Raw genomic sequence first — 22701 nt, forward strand, 5'->3', positions numbered from 1 at the left:
ACCACATTTAGTGCTGATAACTATTACCTCTATTTCTTTCAAGCAATCAGACAAGTCATTATACTGTTGCAGCGGTTACTTTTCCAACCTCTATATTCCTACGAGATTCAGTGAACGTCTCCGGTATTTTCTTGAGATGAAGCCACCCCAGACACACACGCTGTTGCAGTAGCAAAGGACACACAACCGTGTAGCCTCAGCTCAATACTTTTTCCCATGAGCAAACAACGAAAGCCTAAAAATAAACAGAAAAGACCAAAACCCCCAAAATATTTGAATAGCGTTGCTTCACTCAGATCACGTATCATTCTCTATTTTCTGTTCCACTTTTTTACAGTAAGGTTCAGCTGAACTACCTGGCAGAGAATATCTTCCTCAGCTGCTGCAGGTTGCACAAAGCTAAAAAAATATTTCGCCTTTAAAAGCATAATTTTTTTCTAGGCAGTCTCAAACATGTCTGCAGTCACTCTGAAAAGAAGAGCGCGAGTACAGCTAAAATAAACACATCTGAATGGTTTAAAGAATTACAAGCAATGAGCAGTAATAAATCAAGTGACTGTATTATGCTACTGATCATGAGCAGTATCCTGAGTTTCAGACATATGGAGTCATGTAAAAGCAGCTTTGCCTGGCGAATCAAATACAGAATTGTGAATCTAATCCCCTTTCTCAAACCTCTGTTTTAATCATTTTTCTATGTGCATTCTCTATATTCACTCAAAATATTTAAATGATGATGCAATTACCAGGACTGTTCTCTACTGACTTATAATGCTAATATAAGATGTTTTTGAATCTAGTACAAAAAAAACCCTTTTGTGTTTGTGTGACGGAATGATCTATGAAGAGCTGGAGCTATACTGACATGTATTTTTGTAATTAGAGAGATCAAACCAGGTTTCATACCTGTGTAGCTCCATTCCTAGTGGATCTATCCCTGTTTTACCACTATAATGAGATTTAAAACCAGGCCTTATCTTCCAAGTGCACATAAGGATCAGTTCATCCCACATTCAGCAACAGCAGGTGACAGGAGGATCGAAGCCAGATTAACAGATGGACTTCTCAGAAAAAGGATTTAACTTGACTGTGTTAAACACACCTGTGGCATAAGTCACAGCACTAGCAGTTAATTCCCACTGTAGTCTGTGACAGCCCAGAAAATGCTCCTCATATTGCTGTAGTCACAGAATTTTTCATATTTCTCATTGAGACACTAGTATTCCCAGTTTTATGACAGGGTTAGGAGAACATAGGCTACGGTTTGATGCTCAGCCCTATACGTCAAAGTAAATTCTTTTGGCTGTATGTTATTCAGCTTTTAAGAAGTAGTAATAAAAATTGACTTTACAACAAGCTAAAACATTTATTTGTTTATAGATGTTAGAAATTGCTGAACTATGTAAGTAAAAAAGGATGACAGCATGAGACACTCCCAACAGCTTTATTGTTTTAGCTGAGAAATGGAATCCACATGCTCTCCCTCCAAGGGCTTTTTTTAAAGGAAGCAGAATCATCAGATCCTAGCCTGGGTAGATCAGTCTGACATAAACACTGTCCCAAACCTGTGCAGGAGCAGCAGTACATATTAATTTCCAAGAGAGAGGACTTAAAGAATTCTGCATTTAAAATTGTTTCAAGTTACACTAACCACATATCCTACATCACTGGAGGCAGAAATGCAGGAAGAACACAGAAGATTCAGGATGTGTGTGTTACAGAAGTTAACCTAATATAAAATTTTTCCCAAATTATAATTGGAATGTGGCATTGTCTATCTATAGGCACAGAGCCACCACCTCTCTGAAGAAGCAGCTAAATTTGGTATTGCAAAATGTCAACTTTGGTCACTGGGTGGAACGTGGTGGCACAGCCCACCCTCCTCTGATCCACTCACCTTCCCCCAGGACACTGTTAACCCAAATATTGTGTTCTTGTCTTGGTTACAAGTGCAGTGAGTTGGAGGACCTGGAGCTTTGTTTTGCTTACAGGTGAGGTGAGTTGGGACCATCAGACACTCCATAACTGTACCTGGAGCTCCTGCTGCTTGGAGCATATCCCCATCTGGAAGGTACCAGAATTACATGGCGAGAATTATGACCCAAGCAGGAAACACCTCCACAAACCAAAGTCAATTATCTCACATATCCTATAAATAGTGATCCTGCGTGAGACCTTTCGAGCTCTCTGGGATGGCAGCAGGCTGCAAGCCGGAGTGTCTTGATAAGCTGGGACGCCTCTTGGAGTAGGTTTCATGAGGATTCAGATTGTCTGCTGATAGATGCTGACAAAGAAAAAGGGTTCAAAGATCACCTGCTGACAAATGCCAACACAGGAAAAAGTGAGTAATTCACTACAATTTGTGAAGAGAGAAAAATCTTGATCATAGGTTAGCCTCTGTGTCTGTATCTGTGTCTGTCTGTGTGTGTTTATGTGTATGTTACTTGATTCACTGTCCTAAGTCACATGTGAACCTCAGCATGAGTGACAAAATTTGATTATAACGTGTTGAATCACCTTTTCAATTAGCTGATAATTGTCATTGAATATATCATACCATTTATTCTTGTGATTTACCACAGTAGTGTTAATAATCTTAAGTGGCTGCTACCTCAAAATTGTGTAAAATCAAATTGTGATAACTTACACTATGTCAAGAGGAACGTGGTGTGTGGTTTTTTTCCTCTGCAAGCAACAGTTTCTCTATCGTGGATCAGGAGTGATGGATTAGAACAGCTCCAAGAGCTGTCAGCTAATATCTACACCACAGCAAGATCAGACAGCAGCAACCTGTCTGGAATGCTGTGACAATTTCTGGCTGCCTCCACGAGAACTGCAGGTCATGCTAGCATAGGAAATTTTAAAGTAGAAACCTGAGGTTTTTAAAAAAAGCAAGCAAGCACCTAGACTGCATAGTATTCTATAGAATAATAGTAAGCATTCAAAAGATAAACTACTGACAGGCTCTTGAGGATTTTTCACATTGCTTCAGCCTCTTGTGCCGTATGATACCACCATATTTTCTCATTACACTGGGGCAGATACACTCTGGTGAACTGAGAACAAGGCCAGTGTCAGTGTTATCAGTGGGGCTGACTGAGCTGGCCGCTCAGTTACACCTTTGGACCTGTACTTGAGTTTCAATGGTTAAAAAAAAAAATCTAGACATTCAAGATGCTTGTTTCTCCTCTAACCTCCCTGTGCAATGAAGACACCCACAATCCCATGAAAATAAGACACTCAATAGGTAAAAAATCAGACATAATATAAAGCATAATTAAGTCGCTAGAAATGCAGAAAAATGCTGAATGCACCATAGTAAATGCTCTGTTGTTAGAAGATGTTAGAAGCTTGGTTATTACAATTTTGGCAACAAGAAATGTATTTCTCAGACATTACAGTCCTGTATGAAGGTCACGACTTTGCAAACCAGGTGGCCAAAGCAATGATTATTTAACTTTCTAGGCCACTTCCCTGAATTTCAGCATCACTTCTAAAACTTTGTACCAATAAAAAGGAAGGAATCCACAGTCATTGGTGGTCTTGGTTACTCACCATGTGTTACGAAAAGGACTATGACATTTGCGCCTGTGAGTGATGCTTATAGGTGTGGGACTTGGCAAGAATAGCTGAGGGTGTGGAAGGAACAAATCTCCTGACTACTATGTACACCCCAGAAACCCAGCCAGAGGGAGAGCAAACCAGAGTGGTGACTGCCTGAGACATGGCCATGCTGCCCAAATACCAGGGCACAGGTGCCCACCCTGGTGCCATCCCAGTGCAGGTGCTCCCATTGCACCCAAAAAGCAACTGAATTCTTATAACAGTGAGAAAATCCCCAAGTCACTCACAAATTTAGAGGCTTAGATGGCTCCTGTCCCTGCTTTCAGCTGTTCTTCATGCCCGATAGGAGCTTCCCGGAAGATGCCGCTGCTGCAGATGGCAGTCTGGAGGTACTGAGGGGTGTGCTGAAGGCCATGTCCAGCACTTGCTCGTGGAACTGGCAAACTGAGGAGAAGATGTCATTGAAAGGTGAGAGTTTTACACACTGTAATTCTGGGAAAACATATCAAATGAAAGCATGAAGAGCATTGTCACTCATGCCCTCCGGAGTCATAAAAGTGAACAGAACAAAAGTGCTCTAGCACAAGAGTGGAAGGATGGGACTGGTGGTGCTGTTTGGTAGAAGTGAACATGGACTTATTAAGAGCTGTAGCTAGTTGGAATAAAAACCTGAAGCACATCTCCAATCCAGAAAGTATAAAATGTACAATCCTGCTGTGCTAAATACCTCGTTGTATGCCAGTGGGCTTATTTCAAAACACACTAGACATTTCAAGTAGTGGCCAATGAAAGATCTGTTAACTTGTTTACATTACGCCTCCCTGTAGGTCTAGCTCAATTTCGCTGCACATGGATTTATATAAATTGCCCTTAGAGCTTGGAAAAGTAGGGGATAATGAATCCCTGTAAATAGGGAAATATTGTATAGGAAGATTAGTTAATGGGATGCACTTCACCGTCCTAGGACCTTGGTGGTGGCTTTGGAGAGGTATCCCGCCCTGCATTGCCTGCAGCAGCTGGAACCAGAACACTGCTTGTGGTGACTGAAACCAGGGTGCTGCCCCTGCTCACATGTGGATATACATCTTCAGTGCCAGGCTGATGGCAAGTGTCTTCCAAGGCTCACACTATTTAGAGGCAGCGGGGCACAATATAAAAAGCAGTAACTGAAATAATACACGAAGGAATCAGTGACAGAACCAAAACGCTGAATAGCACCAAGTACTTTCTCAAAACTCCTGCCAAGTGCTGTGTTTTGTGTTGAACTGCAGCAACACTCGCACTACCAAGAGTCTAGCCCAGTATCACGTGTCTTATGCTGCACTTCCAAGTCATAGGCATGGGAACAGGTCTGCTTCGCTTAGGCTGCTCCAGTTTGCCTTTGCTTGGCCTCCTTGCTTCATTTAACTAGACCAAACCAGCCAGAAAATACCAAACAAGACTAGGTAAAAGATGCTTTTAGGCTATTTATGCTGCTCACACACATCCTGGTTCTAGTCTTTACAGAAGACTGCCACTCATGTACAACTTTTTGGGCATGCATCCTCTTGTTTTGAGAGAGGCCTTTCACATTCTGCATATACTTTATGGTCCTTTAGGTTTTACATTGCACTCATCTCATCTCTACTCCAAAAAGATGCCACAGCAACACAAGTGACATTTTCAAATTCTTAAGACATAAAGTTCAACACTGGTGTAGGGACATCTACTGGAGTCAAAAAAGTCTTCGAGATGAACAAACAGAACTGGTAAATGTTACACAAGCTGAAAAAATGAGGATTTTGATATTAAATACACCAGAAGAAGATGACATTTTTCAACAGTTACGTGGCTGTTTACAAAGCCGTGAAATTAGCAGTACGCTTAGATGAGAAAATTAGACCAAGAGAGTTAAGCTTCCTGCTGTGAGACAGATGTACAGGTGTGAAGCAGGTGCCAAGGAAGAAAAAGAATGTGGGTATCTCAGCTCATATTGTTCAGTTGAGTCCTTTTAGTTCCTTAACCCAGTCTGTATATGATTTCCTACCTGCTTTTTCCTTCCCAGTAACTTTATATGTGGTAGCTGATTTCAATGAACTTGAAGAAACAAACAGCCCTGAGGATATTCAGCTCCTCTCTATTTCTCTCATTTTATGAATTAGCCAATTCATAACTACTTCTCCAGCCAAAAATGCATTGAAGATTTATTTAAGGAGAAACAAAATCCTCATAATATATCAAATGGCTATCATCTTCCTTTGTATGTTTTCAAGAAAGGTCCAATCTCTTTTTTCCTAAACCTGTGTGGTGAGTTTGCATGGCTGGGTTCTGGTGGAGGAGGCAGGGCTGCAGGGGTGGCTTCTGCAAGAAGAGAGAGACCACACGCTGGAGTGGGTGGAGGCATATGGAAGACACTGTGACCTACATTAGAGCAAGCTCCTGACAGCAAAGCCTGCAGCCAGTGGAGAGAAGGGCCAACGCCAGAGCAGGCTTCCTGGGAGGACTTGTGACTCCGTAGGTGACCAGGCTGGAGCAGGCTGGGCCTGAGAGACATTCCATGATTCCATGACTGCACACTATAGCAGTGACCCACACTGGGGCAGCTGGTGAAGAGCTGAAGTCCTGTGGGGAAGGACTCACATTGGAGAAGTTCCCATGGGTAGGACCCCACACTGGAGCAGGTGAAGAGTGTGAAGAATTCCCCTCCCTCCCCCACTGACAGAAAACAACTCATGAGGAACATGAGTTCATGAACCTCATGCCAAAACCCCCATTCCCCCTGTGCCACCTGAGGAGGGGAAGAAGAGAAATTATGAATAAAGTTGAGTCTGCAAAGAAGGGAGGGGTGGGGGGAGGTGTTTAATTGTACTTCTTGTTGTACTACTTGATTGTACTTCTCATTATCTGACTCAGGTGTCACTGGGTGTGCAAGTGCAGTGTAATAAATTAGATGGATTTCTTTTACTCTGTGTTGAGTCTGTTTTGCCTATGACACTCATTGCAAAATGATCTCTCCCTGTCCTTACCTCGAACCCGAAGCCTCTCAATGTATATTTTCTCCCCTGTCCAGAGCAAAAGGGGAGTGATAGCGTGACTGGTGGACATCTGGCCTCCATCCAGGGTCAAGCAACCACAACCTGTTACAGCTATGGTTTTAGGTTTTTTACTCTTTTTCCTGAAATTTAAAAATAAATAAATAAACAAACAAATAAATAAATAAATAAATAAATAAATAAATAATCTCACTGGAAGAGTATAGATCTTTCCCCTGAAATGGTGATTTACTGACTAAGATTATGAAATGTAAAAGGAAGAAAGTTCTGATCTTTCCCCTAACTTAGAGTTCTGCTGTTTGAAGCCTACCTTACATCGTACTGATAAGGCCGGTAGCATTGCCTGGAATGTCCCTTCATATAATCTCACTTTCACTTGTCTGCAACTCAGTTAAACTTTTATGACTTGGTTTGATTTTTATTTTTATTTTTAAATATGTCAGGTGTCTGCCTCAGGCTGAAAGTTTTTGGAAGCATTTCAGCCAATATCTCAACTATTTGTGCAAATGAGACAAGGATGTGTGGGGGGAAGTTTAACTTGCGCTGCAGATCCTGATGACAACTTCTTTGAAGAAGATTTCCATGCTTTTAAGTAGGGAATAGAAATTTGACAAGAGAGGGAGGGCATCATATGAAAATGATAGGATGATTCATTCCACCATATGAAAATTTGAACCATTGGGCCAAGTTATAAATCTTCCAAAAAACTGCAGCCTGCATATCTGTTAGTGATTAACAGCTAAAATCCTACATTCAATGAACACATTCATGCTTTTCATGGATTTTTAGTGATATCCAGATTGCCTATATAATGCCCTTAAAGAACACATCTGCCTCCTAAAACTTTTTGTATGTGAGCCAGCTGGGCATACGCAACCCCCAAACTAAATGTATGTTATAGGGCTTCAGGAAGAACACCAGCTATTCTGAGCAGAAGTGAGACTGGGCAATAGCTGGACTGGGCCAGGGCAGGTTCAGATTAGACATTAGGAAAAAAATTTTTACTCAAAGAGTTGTCAGGGCCTGGAACAGTCTGCCCAGGGAGGTGGTTGAGTCACCATCCCTGGTTGTGTTTAAAAAAAAGAGTAGATGAGGTACTTAGAGATATGGTTTAACATAGGACAGGAATGGTTGGACTAGATTTTAAAGTTCTTTCCCAACCTTGTGATTCTGTGACTGGGGTCAGAGGCAGAGAGTGGGTAAACCCGTCAGCTGTATAACCAATGGATGTGGGGAGCAGGACACATATGAGAGAAAAGGAAAACTGCGCTGAACTGAAGCTTTTCTCCTAATAGGAGACTAATAAATTCTTCAATCTCAAGAAGCTGAGTTTAACAGGCGTGGCATCATTTTATGTGAAATTGCAGAGCATGCTACAAAAAGGAAGACAAATCTCAGGTGAAGAATGAAGAGTTGTGCAGGCTGGTACAAAAGAGCAGGGTCCAAAGCAAGACCAAAATTGGACAAGGAAGCAAGAGTGGCAGGATGGGTGAGGAATGCAAGGAAAAGTAGGATGAGTGTTCAGGTGTCATGGATCTATATGTCTAAGGGGACATTCTGTCTGCAGTTTAGCTGCTTTCCAGATCTTGTATCATCTCTTACGCTGGCTGACCACTGTGCCACTCTACAGTGGAATAAGCCACGTGTTCTTCTGAATTCAGAGCCTGGGTCCAGGCATTGCAATATCCACACCATATTTCATGACTGCACCAGAGGTTGTTCTGTGCCTCTCAGTGAGGACTTTCCCTCTAACAGAATCAAGGCTTCCTCAATAAAGGGTATAGACAAGTCATATTCTCCAGCACATAACAGATTTTAATTAGAAATTGCAAAAGCAAGGATGAGTTTTTAGGTTCTGGGAGCCTGGACTTTGGATACTCAGGGTCACTTATGATCTATTGCCACCATCTCATTGTTTTATAATTTTTTCATGAAAAACATTTCTGTTTCATTCTCTTGCTTCCCAAGATGAGACAGGAGGAGTAGGTGTCCTGGGTTTGTGTTGCCAGTCCAGCATGACCCCTGTGATCTGTTCCCAGGTAGCAGAGAAGTCCTACTGGCTACTAACATCTCATTTGGCCTGGACCATATTCACTAGCACTCCTCTCTACAAGCAGACTACACATTAAATAAGTGGTAACGGCAGTAAACACAAAATTACATGCGAACATGCACTTCCACACATTATACTAGGAACTGGGAGGAAAAACCCAGGGGAGGGAAATTGCAATAGAAAGGCAGGTCTGTGTAAGAGGAAAGTATGGAAGAAGCTGAACATGATGGCACAGAAAAGTTTGAGAGAGAAAATGAGGCTCTCCTGGAATGTATTTCTGGGGGATCTACAGTTCTTGAGAGCTCATCTGTCACAGACATCTGTGTCACCCATTGGCAAATGTCCCAGTCCTGACACCTTTAATGCTAGTCCACAAAAGTACTGACATGAAACATTTAATTTAGTAGCTCAAAGATGGGGAAGACTGGTTCTAACATCCCAAATTTTTATAATTAATATTTGTTAATATGGCTCTAGAGTGCAGAGCACCTTCCTCTTGTTATTAAGTGGGGTTGATTTATTATTTTCTTTTTAGAACAATACTAAAATACTGAAGTTATGAAGCAACCCCCTGAAAGGTTAAGGATTCCACTATTAGACCTGCTGTGCAAGTCTCCCCATCCGCAAATAACAACAAAAATTATAAGCTGCTCTAATTACGTAACTAAACGCTATTTTACTTCCCAACAAACCTTTGCACCATCCACAGTCTAGACAAGCTGTTTCTCACTGTGATCATAGGAATGAAGTACTGCTGCCCATCAGCATGGAGTCTGGTCCCTGACCTGCAACGTCACCAAGGTCTAATAACCTGATCTAAAAACCTTTGATTACACGCATGCCTGTGCTGGTGAACTGCAGGTCAACTCACCTCAATGTGTGATAAAGCTTGGCTTTCTTGGTTTGTTGCCATTGGTGTAGGTGAGGTTATGAAGGCAAACTGGTCTGCAGTAGGACAACTGTTACTGACAGTGAGTTGCATATAAAAAGGCAGCTTTTAACAGGAGAGGTGGGAAAGGTAAGACAGCATGAACTCAGTGGCCCATGCTGTGGAGTCCCAACACCAGCAGAAGGCACCAAGAGATGCTGTGACCTGTGCCTTGTTCAAGACAGGAACCCAACTCCCTTTCTCCTTCCCTGTCCTAGTGCTTTCTCTGTCATTTTTATCATAGGCTTATTTTCCTCAATCCAAGTATTATACAACCAGAATACACTGCCTGCTTGGGCACCGCTCTCTGAGCAGATGGATTTAAACACTATTTTCCACCATTCATATTCGCATCAGGTGCTCACATCCATGACCACCATGAGGAGAAAACAATCATGCAGAAGACTGACTTGCAGACACCTGCCTGTTCAGTGGGCACAGAACATGCCCAACGCGTTATTTTGCACTATAAAGCTCACGCAGAAGTTAATGTATCCACACAACAATGACTCATTATAGCTCATTAGAGGCTCAGCTTGCAAAGTCCAAAGTGTACAGAAGCATATAGGACAAATCTGAACTGAGCATTGTACCCTGCCCTCTGCCTGCACCAACAATTTACAGGTATCTGGTCAATGATTTATAAACTTAAAGATAACACAGTATAAAGCTGTCTGACTGCCTCCACTTTACAAAGGAAACACATTCTGGATAATTAGCCATGTCTCTGAAAACGTTTCAAATTTTGGTGTCTGCTTTGCTGTTTACAGGTAAGTGCCTGGCACCCTGTCTCATGTCATTCCCTTCTGGCTTGTTAAACAGTCAGCTGGCAAAAAACCTCGTGTTACTGTCGGAACAGCATTGATGGAAGAGAATTAACTGGAAATCGCTGCAGCAGGACATATGGGAGAGTGGGTGAGCACAAGACTGCATAGCATAGTCTGTGAAATTCGGTCTTGATTCTGCGCCTCGTAACTACTTTTTGAACTTCTTACTGCTCAGCCTCTTGGGTATTAGGAATGAGGACACATTCCTAACTGAAAGGGATTCTTGCAGGACCATTTTCTTAACTGTTATAATTGTAGAAAGATTGTAATGCTGTTTTTCTGGAATCTGCGCTAAACATTGTTCTGATCTCATGATTTATTGTTCTAGGAAACATTTTACGTGCATTGATAAGAACCTTAAATGATGTATTTCATGAGTGATTTCTGGGATGTCTGATTTGAATTGCTTAAGGACACTGATTTTTTTTTTTTTTTAAACTCTCAGGCTGTCTGATCACTGAACTTTCACAGGACCCTGAAACCAGGGCATCTAAAACCAAAGACTCACCTGTAAAACTTGGACCAGAGTGAAAGTGGACAGGGCAGGGCTGTACCATCATCAGGGCTGAAAAAATGCTCTTTCCAAAGCAGCACAGGCTGGGTACAGTCACTGATCAGCGATGCACGTGCTGGGAGATTTATACCTCAATAAATTAGAACAAACAAGGCAGGCACTGACTATTGACTGCTCAGGTGATTGCCTGCATCACGGAAAGATGCTGCACCCACACGCGTGCATCACGAACTTTCCTTAGATCTAAGTGCTCAAACAGACATACACATAAATACCGCCAAGGCAAAATGAGCTAGATGGAGTTAGCTAATACTTAATTGTGAATTAATAAAGAAGGTGTTCTGTGCTTTGGGACCACAATCAGCTGTACTTTCCTGGGCCAAATTGTTTTTCTTGTCATATCACCAAATGGTTTGGGTTGGAAGGGACCTCAGAGATCACCAAGCTCCAACCCCGCTGCCATGGGCAGGAACACCCTCCACCAGAGATAAGGTCGCCCAAAGCCTCATCCAATCTGGCCTTGAATACTGCCAAAGGAGGGGTCAGCCACAGCTTCTCTGGGCAACCTGTACCAGGGCCTAACCACCCTTGCAGTAAAGAATTTCTTCCTAATACCTAATCTAAATCTGCTCTCCTTCAGTTTAAGGTCATCTCCACTTTTCTTATCAACTACATTCCCTTGTAAAAAGTGTCTCTTCAGATTTCTTGTAGTCCTATTTTAGGTACTAGAAGGCTGCTACAAGTCTCAGAGCCTTCTCTTCTCCAGGTTGAACAAGCCTAACTCTCTCAGCCTGTCTTCATAGGAGAGGTGCTCCTATGAAGATCATCTCTGTGTCCCTCCTCTGGACTGCCTCCAAAAAGTCCATATCATAATGTCCTTAAGGTTGGCTACAGTGAGGGTGTGCAGGAAGGAAAGGAGGTGGAAAGGATCTTTCTCTCCTGAAATGTTAGAGCTCAGGTAAAAACCCCCCTTTATTTGCCCCTCATGATCTGTTGTGCACCTGAGCCTGTACTATTACTGGGTACTTGTCATCTTCCTGAACCTTACTTCCTTTCCATTGAAGGCCATCATGATAAAAGCAGTGTCACCTGAAACCAAGCCAGGAGCACAGCAGCCTGCTGCCACTCCTTTCGGAAGACTTTACTTTCATATCCCTGGTCTTTCCCAGCAGAAAGGAAACTCTTTCCCAGATTGCTTTCTTTGAAAGGCAAAAGGAACAGTTTATTACTGATCTTAAAGAGCTCTTAAAAGTTTCATTGATCCCAAGCAGTTCAGTTTTTCATTAATTGTGAATCCTTTCACCAACAGTCGAGTTGGTGGCAAATTAAAACTAAGGCAATAAGATTCACTGATGAGAACCTGGCACTTCATCACACCCCCAATACAGCCCCTCCCCAGAATAAACCACCCTCATTCCTCTGGGAAGAGGTGTTCTGGGCAGTTTGTTGGAGCTTTTCTTTAGCTTCCGTAAAGCACAGCAGCAAGGGATGGGGTACAAGGGTGTGGCGCCCTGGAAATGGGATCATTACTGAAGTCTCTCAAATGTCTGATTATGGTACCCGTTCACTCAAGGTTAAATTGATGGCCACATATAGATTTAGAAAGGAAATTTCACCAGAACCCACTGAGCCAGACCAATGCTTTTTTAAATACTTTGCTGCAGGGGAAGTAGTTCCTTCCCTAGGATTATCTAGGATTTTTGCCAAATTACCTTGCTATTTACCCATACCTGACAACTTTCCTGACCCCTGGCTTCACACCAGCAATATGTTCAATAGCTAATTTTTCATGAAGTGTAACTTGTCTACCTTTGCTGATGAGGGAACAAGGCTGATGCTGTATCTGTAATGATTGCTAATGACTGAGCTCTCATCTCCTGAACCAGAGTGCTGTAAAATTAAGAATTGTCAAAGAACAGAGAATTCGAGCTTTCATAATAAACATAAGGGACAAAATGTGAAAGATTAGGTGATACGAACAGTGTTGAAGTACTTAACAATCAGTGACTTCAAATTTGCTATCAACAGGTATTACCAGATCTGACTCAATTTTTATTATCATCCAAATACTTCAGAACACATAGCCAATGTGCATACACACATTTCTTTTTCACCATTTAAAAAAAAAAAAGCAATATTCAGGTGTCTGACTGTAGCATGATTGTGCTTTTCAACTTGAAGAGGTGACGTGGCCCAAAGGTGGCCAGCAAAATCCCAAAGTCTATCCCTGCACCAATCCACCCACGTATGCAAAATAATCACAGATAACTGTGTCTTGGTTTCCATGGTGTGCCACATAACCTAGAGAAATGCTTCAGCAAAGAGAAAACTATCTGCTTCCACACTTTTCTTTCAGTGCTTGCACTGTTGTGCACTGTGATGTGCAGTCCAAGTCCTGGGGTCCAGCTTTGTGAATCTTTTCTGGATTTAGGAAGTTAGCTACCTGAAGCAGGGGCGGGGGTGGGGTGGTGGTATCTGTTCTGGCTCATTTCTAATGTTAAAAAACATAACTGAGCTGCGGGATTTAATTTACCTTTTCAAAGTTCCCAACACGTCAGCACCAGCCACCTCAGCAAGGTTAAAGCGTCCAAGGTTGAAGTTTAGCCCTGTCCAAGTTTAGCCTCTGTCCAAGCTCTGTCCTAAAGTGCTGATAAGACCAGCAGCCTTACACCTGTGAGCTGACATTTTGACCAGACAATCACCAAAGCCAATAATAAGAAGAGCTATTAGACTAAAAGGAAAGGAGCCAGAATGCTTGCCAACTTTTGACATTTAAATTCCATTGATATAAATAACATCAGCAATAGGTTTTTCAGGCTGTCAGAAACTTGCAGTAGTCTTCAGAAACTACAGAGAGAAACAAATAGCTCCAGTTTATATGACAACATACACAGAGAGTGACTGAAGTGTTGCTAAGTAATTGTCAATTTTTTTGTAAATATCACAGCAAATCAGACATAAACCACTTTTCCCTGTGGTAGATGCACACCAGGGATAAATTTCAGTCCCAAGCCTTGAGATTGCTTCTTACCACTTACACATGACTGCTGATCTAGACAAAAAAGGCTCCCAGGAGGGAAGAAGGGGAAGCATATCCTATACTAAAGCAAGTTTAAAGGTTTGTCTTACCATTTAACTCTACCATTAGACTCGCACGTGCCGTCCCTTCTCTCCCCAAAGACTGCTAAGCACACAATGGCTTGTACAGCTCAGCTTTTAAAAAAGAACAAGCCTATCAATTAAATAGGTGCCTAACCAGGCAAAGATGTCAAAATTCAATCCCACACTCACAGTTGTGATTGTGTGATGAAGTGGATCGTTGCACATTAGCTCATAGGAAAAGATATCTTTCATGGAAGATTTTGTAGTTGCACCCAGCTAAATATCTTGCTTTTTGGAAATCAGTCCTCATGCACCAGAGTTAAGCTTCCATTTGAGTCCAGTAAAGAGATTTTTAATGCACAATAATTTAAGATCAATTAAGGTTGATTTTAGATTTTAAATGCAGTTTTCTTGCTATACTGTAATACTTTAAAAATTATTACCTTGCCATTCCAAGCTATTTGATAACCCTGATTAGGTTGTTTTTTGGTTCTTTTTGTAGTCAATTCTGGATTAGGTACACATTTGCTATTTTGACAGAGATGACAATGTTCTACCACCATCTTCCCTCCCTTGAGTTTAGTCTTATACCAGTTTGCACTAATAACGAGATGCTCAGAAGACACCACAGCAGTAATGATTACTAATAGTTTTCCCTCTGGACAATCTGTTTATGCATACAGGATAGACAAAACTGCCTGCTGAAGGCAATAATTACACAAGCTAAGCATCTGCTTACAAAAAACAGCCATTTTTTTCTGTAATTTACCTTTCATATGAGAACACTGAGTGCATCTTCAAGATGTAATGAAAGGAAGCACTCTAACTGGTAACAGCTGATACAGCCCCTTGCAACAGTTCACTCCCTGTACACATCCCTCCTATTTCCCCTTTAGGCTGCTAATCCCTAAATATGTTTTTCAAATAACATATTTACCTATGAGAAAAGAGGAAAACCAGTACAGAATAAAGACATTAGTGTACAACTTGCCTGACTGCTCTCTACAGTAAGTTAACTTTATTTCACTACAATTTGAAATTCTTCATATTTCTTTCAGTTCAACTTTATGCATGGGCACCCATTTCACTAACATGACCCAGCTGCTCGTAGCCACCTAGGTGCTTCAAAACTCCTTTCTCCTGGTTTCTGTGCTAGCCTTCTGCAACCTGGAGGGCTGCAGTCCTTCAGGAATAGTCTACATTTATAAAGCACCTACCCAAACAACAAACTCTTCCTCAGTCTTATACTAAGCCATTCAAAAGGTGGGAGAAGATTACACCCAGTCTGAGAAACTTAAATTGAGCCAAGAAGTAGGCTAGTTGCTGAAGACAATACACTGTATTGAGGGGCTACTCAGATAGAGATGCTTGGTCTGATGGCTCCAGGTCTATATTAGTGCTTTAAGACCTTGCTGATCTCTGCCAGAGCACAGGCAAATGTCCAGCCCTGCTAGTCTGTGTAGTCCCAGTGAAAGATGAACAGGGCTCTTTCTGGCTTCACTAGGAATGGTCTCACAGAGTTCTTCTGCAGGTAAATGAAGTTTGCCCCATTCAAGGAAGCTTGCCTCATTCAAAGACATACAATGATCCTTACGGTAAAATGAAGGGAGAATGAGGTAAACCTAAAGCTCAAAGGCACTTACCTGATTTTCTTCTGTTATTCGAGCAACTGGGGTGCCCCATCAGCTAGGGAGAAGCCCTGCACAGATGGCTCCCAGGTGCTAAAGTTGAAAGGTGTAAGGGTTTGGGCTAGCAACTAGAAAAGGTTGAGAACTGAGTGTAAATGGTGGCAAAAGCAGCCAAGACCACTGCTGACACCCCTGCCTCCCCCTGGAGCAGGCAGGTGCACTTTAATCAAAGGGAATATTCATTATGGTTAGGGATGGCATTTCTCATTGGACACAGGTGCAGCCAGAGCAGACTGTCTATTAAAAATGTAAAGTTAATACCCTTAAGATGCAGCACTCTGCGCCACAGTAGCCAAGACGACACCTCACATCCCACCAGGAGAATTACAGCTCATTCTTTGAAGATCCTGGCAGTGGTGAAAGAACCCACAAAAAGCAGAGCTACTTAATGACCTTTTTCTCTAGCTCCTTGGTAGCTGCAACACCAAAGCACATGTTGGTGATAAAATTTAATGTTTAATGGCCCTTACTAACTATGCACACATTTAAACAAAACCAAAGGCTGTTACTGAGCCAATTTCTGATCCCAGTTCAGTTATCTCAGTCCAGAAATGTAAGCATGGCTTTACAAAATATTTAATGTCAAAAAACCCCCACCCAAATTCACTAGAGAAGTTAACAGCTCATAGATTTTCTACTGGGTAACAGTAAAGTACTGAAGAAATAATGAAATTTGATGAGCTTCGTTTTGTGCAGCTCTGGAACAGAAGTATAGCAGCTTAATAGGCAAATGCAAGAAATATATTTCTTCCTTCCACAGGCCAAAATCTCACTTGTTTTCTGAGGCACAGAAATAGCTGTTCCTCAGTTCCCTAAGGGAGACAGCAGTTAATTCAGCGAGAGTCTTTGCATCAAATGTCGGAACTTTCTAGTTCATCCACGGAGTTATTAACATTTTTAAAGATGTTATTCCTTGAAGACCCCCTACCCCAAAATTCCTGGCTCCAGTTCCTGATTATAGAAGCTTGGAACCTGGAGACAGTGAAGTAAGAAATAACTACTGGGACTTCCATTGCTCCCTAAGTAAATTTTCTAAAGTACTATTTCATGTCTTTGTTAAGAGGAGGTTGACAACTACCTTCCCTTGCTTTGGTTTTTTTTTTTTTTTTTTTGTTCCTTACTGTACAGTCAAACATTTTCTCACTTGCTTTTCAAGCTTTTTTGTTTGCTTGGTTTTTGGCCTATGAAAAGAAACAAATTGAAAAAAGAGCAGAAAATACTCTAGTTCACATATCTACTACCTATATATGCACAGAGCCTACATTTTTTTCTACCTAAAAAAAAATAAAGAGCGACCATATTGTGGATGGCCAGCCAAGGTAGCGATAACAGCAAGTGAATTGGATTCAGCTGAGCACTGCACATGAAAGCAAACATTTGGCATTCTCAGTTAGATCTTCCCCCTAGAAATCCAGACATAAGGGCACTGGAGAGCGAGTCAGCGAGGCGATAGTTTGCCCTGCTGAGCTCCTATTGTAAGACACAATACACAAGGGTTCAAGTTCTTGGCCCACCTGTACCAAGTATGTGCAGGTCATCCTCAGGTGTCCATTTAAACCAACCTCACTAAATTGGAGCACAGCTGTTTACAGGCACTGACCTGACTTATCTGAGTTTCAACTTAATCAGCAGCTCATTAAAAATTGTACGATTCAGACTGACATGCTATTTCAGACCAGTTTAGCCCTAAACGAATTTATGTCTCAAACACTAGAGGCTAAAAAGAAAAAAACTTTTCCTGTACCAGGGCTTTTCATATGAAGTTAATGAGGAATTCAGCCCTTTTTCTCAGGCAGAACGGTTATTTCAAGAAGTGCAAGAAGTACTTCTGCATCTGGAGTGACCTCAAACACTGTCTAAAGCAATGCAATAACAAGATTAGAAGTGCAACATCTTTTGTTCACAGAATAATTTCCATGCATCCTATTTCTTTTCTGCTACTAATGAGAATAAATACTACACCTAAACCAGAAGGGTTTAGAAAGCATGGTTAAGTTCATAGATAAATTAGGTCTTTTTAAAAACTTTAGGCTTCTCAGTACACCTGAGATAAGTACAATTCCAGTCTCAGCTTTTTTTAGTTACAAAACACTAAGTCAGTGCCTTATTTACTTTGGATTCAACAGCAAAATAATAATCTATCGCATCTGTTTTATTAACTTCAGATGTAAAAGAAACTCCCAAATCTTTCTGAAATCTGAGGTAGGACCATTTATTTTGTTAAATAAACTACTGGTCCAAGGACATGCTCCTTGGGTATAAACATGTTTTTTGAAATACACATTTGAAAATATTTTTCCGATTTTACAAATATTTCTCAGCTTCTCTTTCAGGTGTCTTTGGAGCACCGTTTCTTTCAGAAGAATCAGCAAATCAATTCATACGACTAAAACGACATATACCCTTTTCTCAGAACTACTGGGACCCAACCAGCAGCCAAAATGCATGGGGATACACTGTGGCTGAACAGGTATTGTCTTCATCTTGCATCATCTATTACAAAAATGAAAATAGAGGTCTGGGATTAACACATAACTGTAACCCTGTGAAGCAAGGGAAGAAATTTGTCTGATAAGCAAAGTTGCTCATTAGTCCCAGACCGTATTTATTCAGTAGCAAACCTCAGAATATTCTTTTCTGTTTTGATCTACTTCAGGTTAGTGAGTCGTGGACAGCTTTGAGAGACACAGCACAATACTACATGGACTTGGGTTCTCTTACCTTTGATCCTTCCATTGCCAGGTATGATGGGGTTTCTCAACAGAGCACGTTTCAGAATGTACGCATGCACCTAAATAAAAGTGACCAATATGAGTGCTGGCAACTGGGTGCTAGTGGCACCACTTGACATATTAACAAACCTGATTATAAGAGAAGTCTTGAAAAATTAAAGATGATTTGGTGTTTCTGTCCAAGTGTTATTTAAATGTGGTCATTTTCTTGTGGCAAGTTCTTTTTAAAGTGTGCTTTGGAAAGCTTCATTAAGAGCTTAAAGAATATATATCTTTGTAAAAGTCCACAGAAGCTAAGCTGCAGCAATATAGCCCACATTGCTGATTTATAAAGCAGACAGAAAGCAAATCCTGAAGAGAAAACAAAAAGAATAAAAAATTCCATCCATTATTTCAATATCAAAACTGCATTCAGTGGAGAATAAAACCTCAGAAGGACAATAAAGAGAATTAGACGTAGCAGTTTTTGAAACCAGTATTTACAGATCAGCACACAAGTACATGAAATGAAATATCTCAAATCACCACAGAGAAATTGTTTAGGACTATGCTAAAATGCATAGAGTTTTTGGACACAATTTTGTTAAATTTAGGGGACAATTGCTAAGTGACTCAGTTTGACAAGCACAGTGCAGAACACACACGTCATTCCAGCGAAACATTTTTCATATGAAGATACTGCAGTCTCTAGAAATGGACAGGAGTAGGTAGAACTAAACTCATACAACTTCAAGTTTCAGTGCTTAACCTTGTTACCAAGACATAGCAATCTGATCAGTCTGGCTGCAACCAGCAACAGGAAACCAGGGAGACTTCTGCTCATAATGTACCTTGAATTAAACATGCTTTGAATCTTATTACTTTAAAAGTAGCTTTATTATTGAAAGTGAGTACAAAGTTTCACTCTGAACTGCAGCTTGCCCGGAGTACCTCCCCTATGAGGAAAGGCTGAGTGAGCTGGGACTTTTCAGCCTAGAGAAAAAAAGACTAAGGGGGGACCTTATTAATGTTTATAAATATCTTAAGTGTGGGATGCAAGGGGAAATGGCCAGCCCCTTTTCAGTGGTCTGTGGGGACAGGACAAGGGGCAATGGCTGCAAGTTGGAGCACAGGAAGTTCCGCACCAACATGCAGAAGAACTTTTTCACAGTGAGGGTGACAGAGCCCTGGGACAGGCTGCCCAGGGAGGTGGTGGAGTCTCCTTCTCTGGAGATATTCAAGACCCGTCTGGATGCCTATCTGAGTGATATGTCCTAGGGAGCTGCTTTGGCAGGGGTTTGGACCCGATGATCTCTCGAGGTCCCTTCCAACCCCTATGATTCTATGATTCCATGATTCTGAAAAGCATAGTTTTATAATATGGGAATTCGATGTGGAGAGTCTCAGGTTGAGCTTTCTAGGAAAATTCCACCTGAAAGGTGATTCATTCATTCTAAGCAGAAGCAAAGCAGAAAAGAATAGCTAAAAGTCATGTTTTCCCTGTCCCCTTGCCAAGCCTTCAGCTTGGTGACTGCAAGGAAGTGCCTGGATATTCCCTCACAATTTCTAATAGTGATACGGGCAGCAGCTTGGCTGGCAGCAGTCACTTCTGTTTTATGACAAATTTGAAATTACCTGAACACACTTTACTCAGTTTTCTGGGGGAAAAAAGCGAACCTGTCTTTTCCATCAGAAAAATTACCCAGACAGAAAATGCCTAACTACCTCTAATTATCAGTTGTCCAATACATGTGTCTTCAGGCTAGGATCCTCACAGCTGCCAGGCATACTGCAACAGGAGTTATGCCTCCAGAATGATAATCCTTAGGATTGTCATATGACAGGATTAAAGTCAGTTTACAGAAACACGTTTCTAGGCACTCCCACTGGAGCATGTTTATGATTTCAGGGGGAGGATGGTTAACTCCCAGACTGAAATAAAGTTTCCAGTGCTTAATATAATAGAAATTAACTTCCAGAGCTTTTGTGAAGGCATATAGTTGCAAAGACATCAAGCTAGCAGCTACAAAAAATGTTATGCATAAAATAAAACAATGATTTTCAAACTTACAGTTCATGATTAGTGGTATTTCTGAGCCAAGAAAGGCAAGAATATACAGCCTATGCAGGAATCTGGCTAAGGAGCTGTTCTTCCACAGGAAAATATTTGCAAAAGCTTGCGAATCAAAGATTGGAGCATCCAACAGGCTAAATTAATTTTGCAAATTTTTTTCTAAAAACTATTTATTCTATCTTTTCTAGTGATAACATCAGATCTTACACGGACATGCTACAGCAGTCTGGGACTCACTTCTAGCAGCAGACAAGAATGAGCTATTAAACACTACGTGTCTTGTATCATGCAACGTTAGGATACGACATGTTATGTATTTGCCATTTTGTATTTGATAAAATGACTTTATCTCATCCCACTGTGTAAACCCAAAATTAACACACTAAATCTCTCAATACCGCATGTTCTATATTTGTCAGTAGAAGTGAGATGTAAGTCATGGGAACTTGAATAAGATGAAGACAAGGACGCCATTAACTTTTATCAGATTAGGTTAAAAAACCAACCTTGTGTTTTCAGGCAAATGAGTTTTCACTAAACATTTATTTTCAAATGTGCATTCCTGCATCTGTGGCTGAAACCCACGGTTATTTTTCTCAGTATTTTGCTCTAGCTACTTTTTTGAGAGGCAGTAAAGAAATGGAAATCAGTCACTTTGGGAGAGCAAGAGAAATTTGCTCCAAGTTTGGCTAGAACAAGTATACTTCTGTATTTCTATTTTTTTCAAGCACTGGGGTCGAATCAGTAGGTATTATAAGTATACATCCATATTCTGTATACAGTTTGCTTTCCACATTTAAACTTCTGGAGTTGGCCTTGAATGCAAAAACCAACTAAAGCCACAGCTACTGCTATGAGTTGTTTTGTTCTGGCTCCATGGAAGTAGAAGCTGGTGGAAACATGACTCATGGCTCCTTTTCTTATAAAATTTACAAAGTGGTTTCATGCCAAGTTTTCTTGAGACTGGAAGCTTCCCCATTCCTATCCATTAATATACCTTATTTCTGTACATCTTTGAAGAACAAATTGGGCTCCAATGTTTCTTTTGTGTTATATTTCTAGCAATTAAAATCTTTCAACACCAATCAAAATTTCTGCATGAACAAAGAGGACCTGTTGGAGAACTGAAATATTTGGTAACCTTACTTTTTATCCCCAAATAGTAGGTTCTGCGTGTCGTGGGTTGGAGGTTCTTTGTGAATAGGGACTGTATACTGAATGGAACGAATCAGAAGGTAATTTTGGATCTTGTGAAACAAAATGCGTGTTCTGTCATTTTGGCAATCTCTACCATGCTCCTAGGTATGAAACTATCCTTAGGCCATTATTAATTTCTCTGAATAGGACAATGGGCCTGAAATTGCCATTATTCATTAGCTGAAGCTGAAAATTCATTAAGCACTTGAAAGAGATAAATGAGGTGCAAGTTCAGTATTTGCCATGTAGAATTTCACATCTTCAGTTACACTACTTAATTATGAACTGTGCATTCAAAGATAAGGGGTGACAAATGATGTATAGACTAAAAGACCCCACTAGTTAAACACAATCATGGTCCATCCCCTCTGTCTCCCTTTGCTGTGCTGCTTGACCTTGGAGAAGCTATCACTCAACATCCTAAACCTTCCACTATTTTCCTCAGTAACTTTGGAAGTATGACACAGTACCTGAAGCTCTTCAGTCTGTAGCAAAAAACAGGACTGGAAGGATAAGCACCGCATTTTATTCTAAATGGACATAAAGTAAAAATCAAAGGATTGACCCCTTCCATCTGTGCCCCTTTGGTCCCCAGGTTTTGCTGCTCCACAGGCAGTGACGCCCAAGCCACTTGCGCATCAGTTCCTGAAGTGCTGCTGTTTCCAGCCCTGCCTCACAAACTGTTGCTGTTGCTGCCAAGATGGAGCTTTGGGATCTGCTTGAGAATTAGCTGCAGTTTTCATGCCTGCATGGCAAGTTAAACGAAAACAAGGAGTTAGTTAAGCAGCTGATTTGCAAATGGACAACAGGCATCCCTGAAGTGTGGATGACAAAGTCCACCAATGAGGTGGAAGGCAAGATGAAGTGTGTCTTACCTCATCAACTGTCAGCTTGGTAGAGGTAGCTGCCCAGCCTTTACGAGCCATTTTATGGCTGTCAGAGCCATAAAATTAAAATACCACTGCTTTAAGTCTATTGCCACGAGGACAGTCTTGCACAAGGTTGGCTTTG

The 22701-nt window shown here is 41.2% G+C and overlaps 1 protein-coding gene across 2 annotated transcripts; it reads left to right on the forward strand.

Annotated features, from left to right (window-relative positions):
- The first annotated feature begins 10285 nt into the window (after window positions 1-10285).
- Window positions 10286-21578, forward strand: LOC311199944 (uncharacterized protein C3orf85). Of its 2 annotated transcripts, XM_084274098.1 has the most exons (4): window positions 10286-10347; window positions 18042-18178; window positions 18365-18450; window positions 20682-21578. In XM_084274098.1, the coding sequence occupies exons 1-4, from the start codon at window positions 10299-10301 to the stop codon at window positions 20734-20736; spliced, it is 327 nt and encodes a 108-aa protein (XP_084130224.1). In that variant the 5' UTR covers window positions 10286-10298; the 3' UTR covers window positions 20737-21578. The 2 variants fall into 2 exon arrangements, with proteins under 2 accessions (XP_084130224.1, XP_084130223.1); XM_084274097.1 differs by lacking the exon at window positions 20682-21578 and having other exon boundaries at window positions 18365-18703.
- The last annotated feature ends 1123 nt before the right edge of the window (window positions 21579-22701 follow it).

Source organism: Gallinula chloropus (assembly GCF_964237585.1).
Source record: "Gallinula chloropus genome assembly, chromosome: 1".
NCBI lineage: Eukaryota > Metazoa > Chordata > Aves > Gruiformes > Rallidae > Gallinula > Gallinula chloropus.